This window comes from Oncorhynchus nerka, unplaced genomic scaffold (assembly GCF_034236695.1).
Source record: "Oncorhynchus nerka isolate Pitt River unplaced genomic scaffold, Oner_Uvic_2.0 unplaced_scaffold_1482, whole genome shotgun sequence".
Taxonomy (NCBI): domain Eukaryota; kingdom Metazoa; phylum Chordata; class Actinopteri; order Salmoniformes; family Salmonidae; genus Oncorhynchus; species Oncorhynchus nerka.
Genome location: NW_027039832.1, coordinates 21,737 through 40,925, shown reverse-complemented (window position 1 = coordinate 40,925; position 19,189 = coordinate 21,737). Strand labels below are relative to the sequence as shown.

The 19,189-nt window shown below is 48.6% G+C and overlaps 1 protein-coding gene across 2 annotated transcripts in view; it reads left to right on the top strand.

Annotated features, from left to right (window-relative positions):
- LOC135559535 (A-kinase anchor protein 13-like) overlaps positions 1-19,189 on the top strand; it is a 58,296-nt gene that overhangs the window by 21,952 nt on the left and 17,155 nt on the right. For both annotated transcript variants that reach the window (XM_065015364.1, XM_065015363.1), the window contains exons 6-8: positions 1,366-1,481; positions 5,109-5,255; positions 14,225-14,475. In XM_065015364.1, coding sequence (XP_064871436.1) covers positions 1,366-1,481; positions 5,109-5,255; positions 14,225-14,475 — 514 coding nt within the window. The remainder of the gene's footprint in view (positions 1-1,365; positions 1,482-5,108; positions 5,256-14,224; positions 14,476-19,189) is intronic.

The window sequence follows — 19,189 nt, the reverse complement described above, 5'->3', positions numbered from 1 at the left end:
CTCCATGGCTGACGTGAGGAAAACATTTAAATGTGTTAACCCTCACAAGGCTGCTGGCCCAGACGGCATCCCTAGCCGCGTCCTCAGAGCATGTGTGGCTGGTGTGTTTACGGTGCGTTTACAGACATTTTCAACCGCTCCCTATCCCAGCCTATTGTCCCTACATGCTTCAAGATGGCTACCATTTGTTCCTGTACCCACAAAGGCAAAGATAACTGAACTAAATGACTACCGCCCCGGCACTCAATTCTGTCATCGATAAACACGAATCCGACCATCACCCCTGGTGAGACAAAACAGTGACTCGTCAGTGAAGAGCCAGTCCTGTCTGGTCCAGCGATGGTGGGTTTGTGCCCATAGGCGACGTTGTTGCCGGTGATGTCTGGTGAGGACCTGACTTACAACAGTCCTACAATCCCTCAGTCCAGCCTCTCTCAGCCTATTGCGGACAGTCTGAGCACTGATGGAGGGATTGTACATTCCTGGTGTAACTCGGGCAGTTGTTGTTGCCATCCTGTACCTGTCCCGCAGGTGTGATGTTTGGATGTACCAATCATGTACAGGTGTTGTTACACGTGGTCTGCCACTGCGAGGACGATCATCTGTCCATCCTGTCTCCCTGTAGCGCCGTCTTAGGTGTGTCTCAGTGCGGACATTGCAATGTATTGCCCTGGCCACATCTGCAGTCCTCATGCCTCCTTGCAGCATGCCTAAGGCACATTTACACAGATGAGCAGGGACCCAGGGCATCTTTCTTTTGGTGTTTTTCAGAGTCAGTAGAAAGGCCTCCTTAGTGTCCTAAGTTTTCATAACTGTGACCTTAATTGCCTACCATCTGTAAGCTGTTAGTGTCTTAACGACCGTTCCACAGGTGCATGTTCATTAATTGTTTATGGTTCATTGAAAAAGCATGGGAAACAGTGTTTAAATGCTTTACAACGAAGATCTGTGAAGTTAATTGGCGTTTACAATAGTATTATTTTTTAGAATAGCTTCTAGTATTAATAAATGAGCTCCCAGGTGTTTGATGACATGCCTATCAAGGGTATACAGTACCTGTCCCATTCTACTGACTCTCTGTCCTCTCTCTCTGTCCTCTCTCTCTGTTTCCTCTCTCCAGTCACCAGGTGTTTGAGGACATGCCTATCAAGGGTCTGCGGTACATGTCCCATTCTACTGACTCTCTGTCCTCTCTCTCTCTCTGTGTCCTCTCTCTCTGTGTCCTCTCTCTCTCTCTGTGTCCTCTCTCTCTATGTCCTCTCTCTCTCTGTCCTCTCTCTCTGTGTCCTCTCTCTCTCTCTGTGTCCTCTCTCTCTCTCTGTGTCCTCTCTCTCTATGTCCTCTCTCTCGGTTTCCTCTCTCCAGTCACCAGGTGTTTGATGACATGCCTATCAAGGGTCTGCGGTACCTGTCCCATTCTACTGACTCTCTGTGCAAGACCAACCTGGTCAATGAATCTACAGAGTCACTCACAGACGAAGGTTCGTAGGTTACTAATCTCTCTCAACAGCTATGGATAGAATGAACAACATGCTTTGTGTCTTTAAATGCATCTCAAATGGCACCCTTTTTCCTTTTTAGTTCCCTACTTTAGACCAGACCACTACTATAGACCAGACCACTACTATAGACCAGACCACTACTATAGACCAGACCACTACTATAGACCAGACCAGAACACTACTATAGACCAGACCACTACTATAGACCAGAACACTACTATAGACCAGACCACTACTATAGACCAGACCACTACTATAGACCAGACCACTACTATAGACCAGAACACTACTATAGACCAGACCACTACTATAGACCAGACCAGAACACTACTATAGACCAGACCAGACCACTACTATAGACCAGACCACTACTATAGACCAGACCACTACTATAGACCAGAACACTACTATAGACCAGAACACTACTATAGACCAGACCAGACCACTACTATAGACCAGAACACTACTATAGACCAGACCACTACTATAGACCAGACCACTACTATAGACCACTACCACTACTATAGACCAGAACACTAGACCAGACCACTACTATAGACCAGACCACTACTATAGACCAGACCACTACTATAGACCAGACCACTACTATAGACCAGAACACTACTATAGACCAGAACACTACTATAGACCAGACCAGAACACTACTATAGACCAGACCACTACTATAGACCAGACCACTACTATAGACCAGAACACTACTATAGACCAGAACACTACTATAGACCAGACCAGACCACTACTATAGACCAGACCAGACCACTACTATAGACCAGACCAGACCACTACTATAGACCAGACCACTACTATAGACCAGACCAGACCACTACTATAGACCAAAACACTACTATAGACCAGACCACTACTATAGACCAGACCACTACTATAGACCAGACCAGACCACTACTATAGACCAGACCAGACCACTACTATAGACCAGAACACTACTATAGACCAGACCACTACTATAGACCAGACCAGACCACTACTATAGACCAGACCAGAACACTACTATAGACCAGACCACTACTATAGACCAGACCACTACTATAGACCAGACCACTACTATAGACCAGAACACTACTATAGACCAGACCACTACTATAGACCAGACCACTACTATAGACCAGAACACTACTATAGACCAGAACACTACTATAGACCAGAACACTACTATAGACCAGACCAGACCACTACTATAGACCAGAACACTACTATAGACCAGACCACTACTATAGACCAGACCACTACTATAGACCAGACCAGACCACTACTATAGACCAGACCAGACCACTACTATAGACCAGACCACTACTATAGACCAGACCACTACTATAGACTAGACCAGACCACTACTATAGACCAGACCACTACTATAGACCAGACCACTACTATAGACCAGACCACTACTATAGACCAGAACACTACTATAGACCAGACCACTACTATAGACCAGACCAGAACACTACTATAGACCAGACCAGAACACTACTATAGACCAGACCACTACTATAGACCAGACCACTACTATAGACCAGACCACTACTATAGACCAGAACACTACTATAGACCAGAACACTACTATAGACCAGAACACTACTATAGACCAGACCAGACCACTACTATAGACCAGAACACTACTATAGACCAGACCACTACTATAGACCAGACCACTACTATAGACCAGACCACTACTATAGACCAGACCAGACCACTACTATAGACCAGACCAGACCACTACTATAGACCAGAACACTACTATAGACCAGACCACTACTATAGACCAGACCACTACTATAGACCAGACCACTACTATAGACCAGAACACTACTATAGACCAGACCACTACTATAGACCAGACCACTACTATAGACTAGACCAGACCACTACTATAGACCAGACCACTACTATAGACCAGACCAGACCACTACTATAGACCAGACCACTACTATAGACCAGAACACTACTATAGATCAGACCACTACTATAGACCAGACCAGACCACTACTATAGACCAGACCAGAACACTACTATAGACCAGACCACTACTATAGACCAGAACACTACTATAGACCAGACCACTACTATAGACCAGAACACTACTATAGACCAGACCACTACTATAGACCAGACCAGAACACTACTATAGACCAGACCACTACTATAGACCATCACCATCAGTCACCATCACAGTCACCATCACAGTCAGCACCATCACACAGTCACCATCACCATCACACAGAGACCATCACCATCAGTCACCATCACACAGTCACCATCACCATCACAGTCACCATCACACAGTCACCATCACCATCACACAGAGACCATCACCATCAGTCACCATCACACAGTCACCATCACACAGTCACCATCACAGTCACCATAACACAGTCACCAACACCATCACAGTCAGCATCACACAGTCACCAGCACCATCACACAGAGACCATCACCATCAGTCACCATCACACAGTCACCATCACACAGTCACCATCACCATCACACAGTTACCATCACAAAGTCACCTTCACCATCACACAGTTACCATCACACAGTCACCATCACACAGTCACCATCACCATCACACAGTCACCATCACCATCACACAGTCACCATCACCATCACACAGTCACCATCACCATCACACAGTCACCATCACCATCACCATCACACAGTCACCATCACAGTCACCACCACCATTACCATCACACAGTCACCATCACACAGTCACCATTACCATCACACAGTCACCATTACCATCACACAGTCACCATCACCATCACACAGTCACCATCACCATCACACAGTCACCATCACCATCACACAGTCACCATCACCATCACACAGTCACCATCACCATCACACAGTCACCATCGCCATCACACAGTCACCATCACCATCACACAGTCACCATCACTATCACACTCTCACCATCACACAGTCACCGTCACCATCACAGTAGCCATCACACAGTCGCCATCACACAGTTGCCATCACACAGTTGCCATCACACAGTCACCATCACCACACAGTCACCATCACCACACCATCACACATAGTAAACACACACTTTACCCAGTCACCATCACACAGTCACCATCACACAGTCGATAGTAAACACACGTTACCCCCAGACCCCAGTAAACACACTTTACACCCAGTAAACACACGTTACCCCCAGACCCCAGTAAACACACTTTACACCCAGTAAACACACGTTACCCCCAGCCCCCAGTAAACACACGTTACCCCCAGACCCCAGTAAACACACGTTACCCCAGACCCCAGTAAACACACGTTACCCCCAGCCCCCAGTAAACACACGTTACCCCCAGCCCCCAGTAAACACACGTTACCCCCAGACCCCAGTAAACACACGTTACCCCCAGCTCCCAATAAAGGTAAAGCGTCAGGTAGCCTAGAGGTTAGTGTTGTGTCAGTAACCGAAAGGTCGCTGGTTCGAATACCCGAGCTGAGCGAGGCACTTAATCCTAATTGCTCCGGTAAATGTGTCTGGATTACAGTGTCTACGATAATGTCTAGATAAATACCTGTGAATGCTGAGTGTTGTGTTTCATAATCTAGGCACAGAGATGATTGACAGTCAGCTGATGGGGGAGTTTGAGGAAGACCTGAAAGAGCTGGAAGCAGACTCCTGGAGCAACGTTATGGACAGCAACTTCCTCAAACATCTGAAGAAGGACGTCATCAAGAGACAGGAAGTCATCTACGGTACCTACCACTGCTACTGTACCTACCACTGCTACAGTACCTACCACTGCTACAGTACCTACCACTGCTACTGTACATACCACTGCTACAGTACCTACCACTGCTCAAGTACCTACCACTGCTACAGTACCTACCACTGCTACAGTACCTACCACTGCTACACTACCTACCACTGCTACTGTACCTACCACTGCACCTACCACTGCTACTGTACCTACCACTGCTACTGTACCTACCACTGCTCCAGTACCTACCACTGCTACAGTACCTACCACTGCTCCAGTACCTACCACTGCTACTGTACCTACCACTGCTACACTACCTACCACTGCTACAGTACCTACCACTGCTACTGTACCTACCACTGCTACAGTACCTACCACTGCTACAGTACCTACCACTGCTACTGTACCTACCACTGATACAGTACCTACCACTGCTACTGTACCTACCACTGCTACTGTACCTACCACTGCTACAGTACCTACCACTGCTACTGTACCTACCACTGCTACTGTACCTACCACTGCTACTGTACCTACCACTGCTACAGTACCTACCACTGCTACAGTACCTACCACTGCTACTGTACCTACCACTGCTACAGTACCTACCACTGCTACAGTACCAACCACTGCTACAGCGCCTACCACTGCTACAGTACCTACCACTGCTACAGTACCTACCACTGCTACAGTACCAACCACTGCTACAGCACCTACCACTGCTACAGTACCTACCACTGCTCCAGTACCTACCACTGCTACACTACCTACCACTGCTACTGTACCTACCACTGCTCCAGTACCTACCACTGCTACACTACCTACCACTGCTACTGTACCTACCACTGCTCCAGTACCTACCACTGCTACATTACCTACCACTGCTACCCTACCTACCACTGCTACTGTACCTACCACTGCTCCAGTACCTACCACTGCTACTGTACCTACCACTGCTACTGTACCTACCACTGCTACAGTACCTACCACTGCTACAGTACCAACCACTGCTACAGCACCTACCACTGCTACACTACCTTCCACTGCTACAGTACCTACCACTGCTCCAGTACCTACCACTGCTACACTACCTACCACTGCTACTGTACCTACCACTGCTACTGTACCTACCACTGTTACTGTACCTACCAATGCTACGGTACCTACCACTGCTACAGTACCTAGCACTGCTACAGTACCTACCACTGCTACACTACCTACCACTGCTACACTACCTACCACTGCTACTGTACCTACCACTGCTACTGTACCTACCACTGCTACTGTACCTACCACTGCTACAGTACCTACCACTGCTACTGTACCTACCACTGATACAGTACCTACCACTGCTACAGTACCTACCACTGCACCTACCACTGCTACTGTACCTACCACTGCTACTGTACCTACCACTGCTACAGTACCTACCACTGCTACTGTACCTACCAATGCTACTGTACCTACCACTGCTACTGTACCTACCACTGCTACTGTACCTACCACTGCTACTGCACCTACCACTGCTACACTACCTACCACTGCTACTGTACCTACCACTGCTACAGTACCTACCACTGCTACAGTACCTACCAATGCTACTGTACCTACCACTGCTACTGTACCTACCACTGCTACTGTACCTACCACTGCTACTGTACCTACCACTGCTACTGCACCTACCACTGCTACACTACCTACCACTGCTACTGTACCTACCACTGCTACTGTACCTACCACTGCTACAGTACCTACCACTGCTACAGTACCTAACACTGCTACTGTACCTACCACTGCTACAGTACCTACCACTGCTACAGTACCTACCACTGCTCCAGTACCTACCACTGCTCCAGTACCTACCACTGCTACAGTACCTACCACTGCTCCAGTACCTACCACTGCTACTGTACCTACCACTGCTACTGTACCTACCACTGCTACTGTACCTACCACTGCTACAGTACCTACCACTGCTACTGTACCTACCACTGCTACTGTACCTACCACTGCTACAGTACCTACCACTGCTACACTACCTACCACTGCTACTGTACCTACCACTGCTACTGTACCTACCACTGCACCTACCACTGCTACACTACCTACCACTGCTACTGTACCTACCACTGCTACTGTACCTACCACTGCTACAGTACCTACCACTGCTACAGTACCTACCACTGCTACAGTACCTACCACTGCTACTGTACCTACCACTGCTCCAGTACCTACCACTGCTGCTGTACCTACCACTGCTACTGCCTGCCACTGCTACTGTGCCTACCACTGATACAGTACCTACCACTGCTACTGTACCTACCACTGCTACTGTACCTACCACTGCTACAGTACCTACCACTGCTACTGTACCTACCACTGCTACTGTACCTACCACTGATACAGTACCTACCACTGCTACTGTACCTACCATGGCTACTGTACCTACCACTGCTACAGTACCTACCACTGCTACTGTACCTACCACTGCTACTGTACCTACCACTGCTACAGTACCTACCACTGCTACAGTACCTACCACTGCTACAGTACCTACCACTGCTACTGTACCTACCACTGCTACAGTACCTACCACTGCTACTGTACCTACCACTGCTACTGTACCTACCACTGCTACTGTACCTACCAATGCTACGGTACCTACCACTGCTACAGTACCTACCACTGCTACTGTACCTAACACTGCTACTGTACCTACCACTGCTACAGTACCTACCACTGCTACACATACCACTGCCACTGTACCTACCACTGCTACTGTACCTACCACTGCTACTGTACCTACCACTGCTACTGTACCCTACTCTACCTTGAATTATACCAGGCACTACTACCCCTCTATCTAGAGTTACAATACACTACTACCCCTCTATCTAGAGTTACAGCATACTACTACCCCTCTATCTAGAGTTACAATGCACTACTACCCCTCTATCTAGAGTTACAATGCACTACTACCCCTCTATCTATAGTTACAATGCACTACTACCCCTCTATCTAGAGTTACAATGCACTACCAGCCCTCTATCTAGAGTTACAACGCACTACTACCCCTCTATCTAGAGTTACAATGCACTACTACTCCTATCTAGAGTTACAGCATACTACTACCCCTCTATCTAGTTACAATGCACTACTACCCCTCTATCTAGAGTTACAGCATACTACTACCCCTCTATCTAGAGTTACAGCATAATACTACCCCTCTATCTAGAGTTACAATGCACTACCACCCCTCTATCTAGAGTTACAGCATACTACTACCCCTCTATCTAGAGTTACAATGCACTACTACCCCTCTATCTAGAGTTGCAGCATACTACTACCCCTCTATCTAGAGTTACAATGCACTACTACCTCTCTATCTAGAGTTACAATACACTACTACCTCTCTATCTAGAGTTACAATGCACTACCACCCCTCTATCTAGAGTTACAGCATACTACTACCCCTCTATCTAGAGTTACAATGTACTACTACCCCTCTATCTAGAGTTACAATGCACTACTACCCCTCTATCTAGAGTTACAGCGCACTACTACCCCTCTATCTAGAGTTACAATGCACTACTACCCCTCTATCTAGAGTTACCAGGAACTACTACCCCTCTGTCTAGAGTTACAATGCACTACTACCCCTCTATCTAGAGTTACAATGCACTACTACCCCTCTATCTAGAGTTACAGCGCACTACTACCCCTCTATCTAGAGTTACAATGCACTACTACCCCTCTATCTAGAGTTACCAGGAACTACTACCCCTCTATCTAGAGTTACAATGCACTACAACCCCTCTATCTAGAGTTACAGCACACTACCACCCCTCTATCTAGAGTTACAGCATACTACTACCCCTCCATCTAGAGTTACAATGCACTACTACCCCTCTATCTAGAGTTACAATACACTACTACCCCTCTATCTAGAGTTACAATGCACTACTATCCCTCTATCTAGAGTTACAGCATACTACTACCCCTCTATCTAGAGTTACAATGTACTACTACCCCTCTATCTAGAGTTACAATGCACCACTACCCCTCTATCTAGAGTTACAATGCACTACTACCCCTCTATCTAGAGTTACAATACACTACTACCCCTCTATCTAGAGTTACAATGCACTACTACCCCTCTATCTAGAGTTACAATGCACTACTATCCCTCTATCTAGAGTTACAGCATACTACTACCCCTCTATCTAGAGTTACAATGTACTACTAACCCTCTATCTAGAGTTACAATGCACCACTACCCCTCTATCTAGAGTTACCAGGCACTACTACCCCTCTATCTAGAGTTACAATGCACCACTACCCCTCTATCTAGAGTTACCAGGCACTACTACCCCTCTATCTAGAGTTACAATGCACCACTACCCCTCTATCTAGAGTTACAATGCACCACTACCCCTCTATCTAGAGTTACAATGCACCACTACCCCTCTATCTAGATGTAACAGTACTCTTCTGGCGTTGTGTACATCAGTCATCGACACGGAACTCCAATATGTAGCACCAGTCATGTAGCTGTATTCTGTTAGGAACGGCACAAAATTGCACGTCATGCAATGCACGTCTCACCATCCAACTCTGCACTCACGCACGCTGGTTTGGTGCTTGTTCACTGGGACGATTCTAACTGGAACATACCCCCTCGTAAGCAAGCTACGCAAACCAGGCAATAAGATGCCATGTTGAGTAGGTGAAGGCAAGACAAACTCAAACCAAAAACCCATTGGCTTAACAATAAAGTGGCAAGGGGAATCACCAATATAACCCTGTTACATAGAGTTACAGCATACTACTACCCCTCTATCTAGAGTTACAGCATACTACTACCCCTCTATCTAGAGTTACAATGCACTACCACCCCTCTATCTAGAGTTACAGCATACTACTACCCCTCTATCTAGAGTTACAATTCACTACTACCCTCTATCTAGAGTTACAGCATACTACTACCCCTCTATCTAGAGTTACAATGCACTACTACTCCTATCTAGAGTTACAATACACTACTACCCCTCTATCTAGAGTTACAGCATACTACCACCCCTCTATCTAGAGTTACAGCATACTACTACCCCTCTATCTAGAGTTACAATGCACTACTACCCCTCTATCTAGAGTTACAGCATACTACTACCCCTCTATCTAGAGTTACAATGCACTACTACCCCTCTATCTAGAGTTACAATGCACTACTACCACTCTATCTAGAGTTACAGCATACTACTACCCCTCTATATAGAGTTACAATGCACTACTACCCCTCTATCTAGAGTTACAATGCACTACTACCCCTCTATCTAGAGTTACAATGCACTACTACCCCTCTATCTAGAGCCCCCTCCTAACCTTTAACCCCTCCCTGTATCTCCCCCTCCTAACCTTTAACCCCTCCCTGTATCTCCCCCCCTGTATCTCCCCCTCCCTGTATCTCCCCCTCCTGTTTCTCCCCTCCTAACCTTTAACCCCTCCTGTATCTCCCCCTCCTAACCTTTAACCCCTCCCTGTATCTCCCCTCCCTGTATCTCCCCCTCCCTGTATCTCCCCCTCCCTGTTTCTCCCCCTCCTAACCTTTAACCCCTCCCTGTATCTCCCCCTGTATCTCCCCCTCCTAACCTTTAACCCTCCCTGTATCTCCCCCTCCCTGTATCTCCCCCTCCTAACCTTTAACCCCTCCCTGTATCTCCCCCTCCTAACCTTTAACCCCCTCCCTGTATCTCCCCCCTAACCTTAACCCCTCCCTGTATCTCCCCCTCCTGTATCTCCCCCTCCTAACCTTTAACCCTCCCTGTATCTCCCCCTCCTGTATCTCCCCCCCTGTATCTCCCCCTCCTAACCTTTAACCCCTCCCTGTATCTCCCCCTCCTAACCTTTAACCCCTCCTGTATCTCCCCCTCCTGTATCTCCCCTCCCTGTATCTCCCCCTCCCTGTATCTCCCTCCTAACCTTTAACCCCTCCCTGTATCTCCCCCTCCTAACCTTTAACCCCTCCCTGTATCTCCCCCTCCCTGTATCTCCCCCTCCTAACCTTTAACCCCTCCCTGTATCTCCCCCTCCATGTATCTCCCCCTCCCTGTATCTCCCTCCTAACCTTTAACCCCTCCCTGTATCTCCCCCTCCCTGTATATCCCCCTCCTAACCTTAACCCCTCCCTGTATCTCTCCTCCTAACCTTAACCCCTCCCTGTATCTCCCCCTCCTAACCTTTAACTCCTCCCTGTATCTCCCCCTCCTAACCTTTAACCCCTCCCTGTATCTCCCCCTCCTGTATCTTCCCCTCCTAACCTTTAAACCCTCCCTGTATCTCCCCCTCCTAACCTTTAACCCCTCCCTGTATCTCCCCGTCCCTGTATCTCCCCCTCCCTGTTCTCCCCCTCCTAACCTTAACCCCTCCCTGTATCTCCCCCTCCCTGTATCTCCCCCTCCCTGTATCTCCCCCTCCTAACCTTAACCCCTCCCTGTATCTCCCCCCCTGTATCTCCCCTCCTAACCTTTAACACCTCCCTGTATCTCCTCCCCTGTATCTCCCCTCCCTGTATCTCCCCCTCCCTGTATCTCCCCCCCTAACCTTTACCCCCCTGTATCTCCCCTCCCTGTATCTCCCCCTCCTAACCTTTAACCCCTCCCTGTATCTCCCCCTCCCTGTATCTCCCCCTCCTAACCTTTAACCCTCCTGTATCTCCCCCTCCCTGTATCTCCCCCCCTAACCTTAACCCCTCCCTGTATCTCCCCCTCCCTGTATCTCCCCCTCCTAACCTTTAACCCCCTCCTGTATCTCCCCTCCTAACCTTAACCCCTCCCTGTATCTCCCCCTCCCTGTATCTCCCCCTCCTAACCTTTAACCCCTCCCTGTATCTCCCCCTCCTAACCTTTAACCCCTCCCTGTATCTCCCCTCCTAACCTTTAACCCCTCCCTGTATCTCCCCTCCTAACCTTAACCCCTCCCTGTATCTCCCCTCCCTGTATCTCCCCCTCCTAACCTTTAACCCCTCCCTGTATCTCCCCTCCTGTATCTCCCCCTCCTAACCTTTAACCCCTCCCTGTATCTCCCCCTCCTAACCTTAACCCCTCCCTGTATCTCCCCCTCCTGTATCTCCCCCCCCTGTATCTCCCCCTCCTAACCTTTACCCCCCCTGTATCTCCCCCTCCCTGTATCTCCCCCTCCTAACCTTTAACCCCTCCCTGTATCTCCCCTCCCGGTTATCTCCCCCTCCTAACATTTAACCCCTCCCTGTATCTCCCCTCCCTGTATCTCCCCTCCTAACCTTTAACCCCTCCCTGTATCTCCCCCTTCTAACCTTTAACCCCTCCTGTATCTCCCCCTCCTAACGTTTAACCCCTCCCTGTATCTCCCCCTCCCTGTATCTCCCCCTCCTAACCTTTAACCCCTTCCTGTATCTCCCCATCCCTGTATCTCCCCCTCCTAACCTTTAACCCCTCCCTGTATCTCCCCCTCCCTGTATCTCCCCTCCTAACCTTTACCCCTCCCTGTATCTTCCCCTCCCCTGTATCCTCCCTCCCTGTATCTCCCCCTCCTAACCTTTAACCCCTCCCTATATCTCCCCCCCTCCTAACCTTTAACCCCTCCCTGTATCTCTCCTCCTAACCTTTAACCCCTCCCTGTATCTCCCCTCCTGTATCTCCCCCCTCCCTGTATCTCCCCATCCCTGTATCTCCTCCTCCTAACCTTTAACCCCTCCCTGTATCTCCCCTCCTAACCTTTAACCCCTCCCTGTATCTCCCCCTCCTAACCTTAACCCCTCCCTGTATCTCCCCTCCCTGTATCTCCCCTCCTAACCTTTAACCCCTCCCTGTATCTCCCCCTCCTAACCTTTAACCCCTCCTGTATCTCCCCCCCCCTCCCTGTATCTCCCCCTCCCTGTATCTCCCCTCCTAACCTTTAACCCCTCCCTGTATCTCCCCTCCTGTATCTCCCCCCCCTAACCTGTAACCCCTCCCTGTATCTCCCCTCCCTGTATCTCCCCTCCTAACCTTGAACCCCTCCCTGTATCTCCCCTCCTAACCTTAACCCCTCCCTGTATCTCCCCCTCCTAACCTTTAACCCCTCCCTGTATCTCCCCCTCCCTGTATCTCCCCCTCCTAACATTTAACCCCTCCTGTATCTCCCCCTCCTAACCTTTAACCCCTCCCTGTATCTCCCTCCTAACCTTTAACCCTCCCTGTATTTCCTCCTCCTGTATCTCCCCCTCCCTGTATCTCCTCCTCCCTGTATCTCCCCCTCCTAACCTTTAACCCCTCCCTGTATCTCCTCCTCCCTGTATCTCCCCCTCCTAACCTTTAACCCCTCCCTGTATCTCCTCCTCCTAACCTTTAACCCCTCCCTGTATCTCCCCCTCCTAACCTTAACCCCTCCCTGTATCTCCCCTCCTAACCTTTAACCCCTCCCTGTATCTCCCCCTCCTAACCTTTAACCCCTCCTGTATCTCCTCCTCCCTGTATTTCCCCCTCCTAACCTTTAACCCCTCCCCCTGTATCTCCCTCCTAACCTTAACCCCTCCCTGTATCTCCCCCTCCTAACCTTTAACCCCTCCCTGTATCTCCCCCCCTAACCTTTAACCCCTCCCTGTATCTCCTCCTCCTAACCTTTAACCCCTCCCTGTATGTCCCCCTCCTAACCTTTAACCCCTCCCTGTATCTCCCTCCTAACCTTAACCCTCCCTGTATCTCCCCCTCCCTGTATCTCCCCCTCCTAACCTTTAACCCCTCCCTGTATCTCCTCCTCCTGTATCTCCCCCTCCTAACCTTTAACCCCTCCCTGTATCTCCCCCTCCCTGTATCTCCCCTCCCTGTATCTCCCCCTCCCTGTATCTCCCCCTCCTAACCTTTAACCCCTCCCTGTATCTCCTCCTCCTAACCTTTAACCCCTCCCTGTATCTCCCCCTCCTAACCTTTAACCCCTCCCCTCCTCCAGAGTTGATGCAGACAGAGATGCACCACGTGAGGACCCTGCTGATCATGATGGAGGTGTACAGTAAGGGTCTGGTGAAGGAGCTGCAGCTGGAACCTCAAACAGTAGACAGGCTGTTCCCTGCCCTGGGGGAGCTCCTGGACCTTCACGCCTCCTTCCTGACACGTCTCCTGGAGAGGAAGAGAGAGAGCCAGCAGGAGGGAGAGGACAGAGGATTCATCATCAACAAGATAGGAGACATCCTGGAGACACAGGTTAGAGGAGGGAGAGAGCCCACACTACAGAACACCACACTACACCACAGAACACCACACTACAGAACACCACACTACAGAACATCACACTACACTACACTACAGAACACCACACTACAGAACATCACACTACACTACAGAACACCACACTACAGAACACCAAACTACAGAACACCACAGTACAGAACATCACACTACACTACACTACAGAACACCACACTACAGAACACCACACTACACTACAGAACACCACACTACAGAACATCACACTACACTACACTACAGAACACCACACTACAGAACACCACACTACACTACAGAACACCACACTACACTACAGAACACCACACTACAGAACACCAAACTACAGAACACCACACTACAGAACACCACACTACACTACAGAACACCACACTACAGAACACCACACTACAGAACACCACACTACACTACAGAACACCACACTACACTACAGAACACCACACTACACTACAGAACACCACACTACACCACAGAACACCACACTACACCACAGAACACCACACTACACCACAGAACACCACAGAACACCACACTACACCACAGAACACCACACTACAGAACACCACACTACAGAACATCACACTACACTACACTACAGAACACCACACTACAGAACACCACACTACACTACAGAACACCACACTACACTACAGAACACCACACTACAGAACACCACACTACAGAACACCACACTACAGAACACCACACTACACTACAGAACACCACACTACACACCACACTACAGAACACCACACTACACTACAGAACACCACACTACAGAACACCACACTAGAACACCACACTACAGAACACACTACACCACAGAACACCACACTACACCACAGAACACCACACTACACTAGAACACCACACTACACTACACCACACTACACCACAGAACACCACACTACACCACAGAACACCACACACACACAACAGAACACCACACTACAGAACACACACACACTACACTACAGAACACCACACAGAACACCACACTACAGAACACCACACTACAGAACACCACACTACACCACAGAACACCACACTACACCACAGAACACCACACTACAGAACACCACACTACAGAACACCACACTACAGAACACCACACTACACAGAACACCACACTACAGAACACCACACTACACTACAGAACACCACACTACACTACAGAACACCACACTACACTACAGAACCACACACACCACACTACAGAACACCACACACACTACAGAACACCACACACACTACAGAACACCACACTACACTACACCACACACCACACTACACCACAGAACACCACACTACACCACAGAACACCACACTACACTACAGAACACCACACTACACCACAGAACACCACACTACAGAACACCACACTACACTACAGAACACACTACACCACAGAACACCACACTACACTACAGAACACCACACACACTACACTACAGAACACCACACCACACCACACTACAGAACACCACACTACAGAACACACACTACAGAACACTACACTACAGAACACCACACTACACTACAGAACACCACACTACACTACAGAACACCACACTACACCACAGAACACCACACTACACTACAGAACACCACACTACACCACAGAACACCACACTACAGAACACCACACTACACCACAGAACACCACACTACACCACAGAACACCACACTACAGAACACCACACCACTACAGAACACCACACTACACTACAGAACACCACAGAACACCACACACCAGAACACCACACTACAGAACACCACACTACAGAACACCACCACAGAACACTACACTACAGAACACACACTACAGAACACCACACACAGAACACCACACTACACACCACACTACAGAACACCACACTACACTACAGAACACCACACTACAGAACACCACACTACAGAACACCACACACTACAGAACACCACACTACAGAACACCACACTACAGAACACCACACTACACTACAGAACACCACACTACAGAACACCACACTACACTACAGAACACCACACTACACTACAGAACACCACACTACAGAACACCACACTACAGAACACCACACTACAGAACACCACACTACAGAACACCACACTACAGAACACCACAGAACACCACACACTACAGAACACCACACCACACTACAGAACACCACACTACACAGAACACCACACTACACCACAGAACACCACACTACACCACACTACAGAACACCACACTACACCACAGAACACCACACTACAGAACACCACACTACACTACACACCACACTACAGAACACCACACTACACTACAGAACACCACACTACAGAACACCACACTACAGAACACCACACTACACCACACACACTACACTACAGAACACCACACTACACACACACAGAACACCACACTACAGAACACCACACTAGAACACCACACACACTACAGAACACCACACTACACTACAGAACACCACACTACACAGAACACCACACAGAACACCACTACAGAACACCACACTACACTACAGAACACCACACTACAGAACACACACTACAGAACAACACACACACACCACAGAACACTACACACAGAACACCACACTACAGAACACCACACTACACCAGAACACACACTACAGAACACCACACTACACCAGAACACACACACTACAGAACACCACACTACCACACTACACCACACTACACCAACACCACACTACAGAACACCACACTGCAGAACACCACACTACAGAACACCACACTAGAACACCACTACAGAACACCACACTGGAGACACCAGAACACCACACTACACACACACACACCACCACTACACCACACCACACACCACACTACAGAACACCACACTACACTACAGAACACCACACTACACTACAGAACACCACACTACAGAACACCACACCACAGAACACCACACTACAGAACACCACACTACACTACAGAACACCACAACTACACACTACAGAACACCACACTACACACCACACTACAGAACACCACACTACACACCACAGAACACCACACTACACCACAGAACACCACACTACAGAACACCACACTACAACACCACACCACACTACTACAGAACACCACACTACAGAACACCACACTACAGAACACCACACTACAGAACACCACACACAGAACACCACACTACACCACAGAACACCACACTACAGAACACCACACTACAGAACACCACACTACACACCACAGAACACCACACTACAGAACACTACACTACAGAACACCACACTACAGAACACCACCACACTACAGAACACCACACTAGAACACCACACTACACTACAGAACACCACACTACACTACAGAACACCACACACCACACCACAGAACAGAACACCACACTACACTACAGAACACCACACTACAGAACACCACACACCACACTACAGAACACCACACTACACAGAACACCACACTACAGAACACCACACTACAGAACACCACACTAGAACACAGAACACCACTACACTACAGAACAACACTACACTACAGAACACCACACTACAGAACACCACACTACACCACAACACCACACAGAACACCACACTAACACAGAACACCACACTACACCACAGAACACCACACTACACCACACTACAGAACACCACACTACAGAACACCACACTACAGAACACTACACTACAGAACACCACACTACAGAACACCACACTACAGAACACCACACTACAGAACACCACACTACACTACAGAACACCACACTAACAGAACACCACACTACACCACAGAACACCACAGACACCACAGAACACCACACTACAGAACACACACTACACCACACTACAGAACACCACACTACACCACAGAACACCACACTACACTACAGAACACCACACTACACCACAGAACACCACACTACAGAACACACAGAACACCAGAACACCACACTACAGAACACCACACTACAGAACACCACACTACAGAACACCACACTACACAGAACACCACACTACACACCACACTACAGAACACCACACTACAGAACACACACTACAGAACACCAGAACACACACTACAGAACACCACACTACAGAACACCACACACTACAGAACACCACACTACACTACAGAACACCACACTACAGAACACCACACTACAGAACACCACACTACACTACAGAACACCACACTACACTACAGAACACCACACTACACTACAGAACACCACACTACACTACAGAACACCACACTACAGAACACCACACTACAGAACACCACACTACACACCACAGAACACCACACTACACCACAGAACACCACACTACACCACAGAACACCACACTACAGAACACCACACTACAGAACACCACACTACAGAACACCACACTACAGAACACCACACTACAGAACACCACACTACAGAACACCACACTACAGAACACCACACTACAGAACACCACACTACACCACACTACAGAACACCACACTACACACAGAACACCACAGAACACCACACTACACCACAGAACACCACACTACAGAACACCACACTACACCACAGAACACCACACTACACCACAGAACACCACACCACACTACACTACACCACACTACACTACACCACACTACAGAACACCACACTACACTACACTACAGAACACCACAC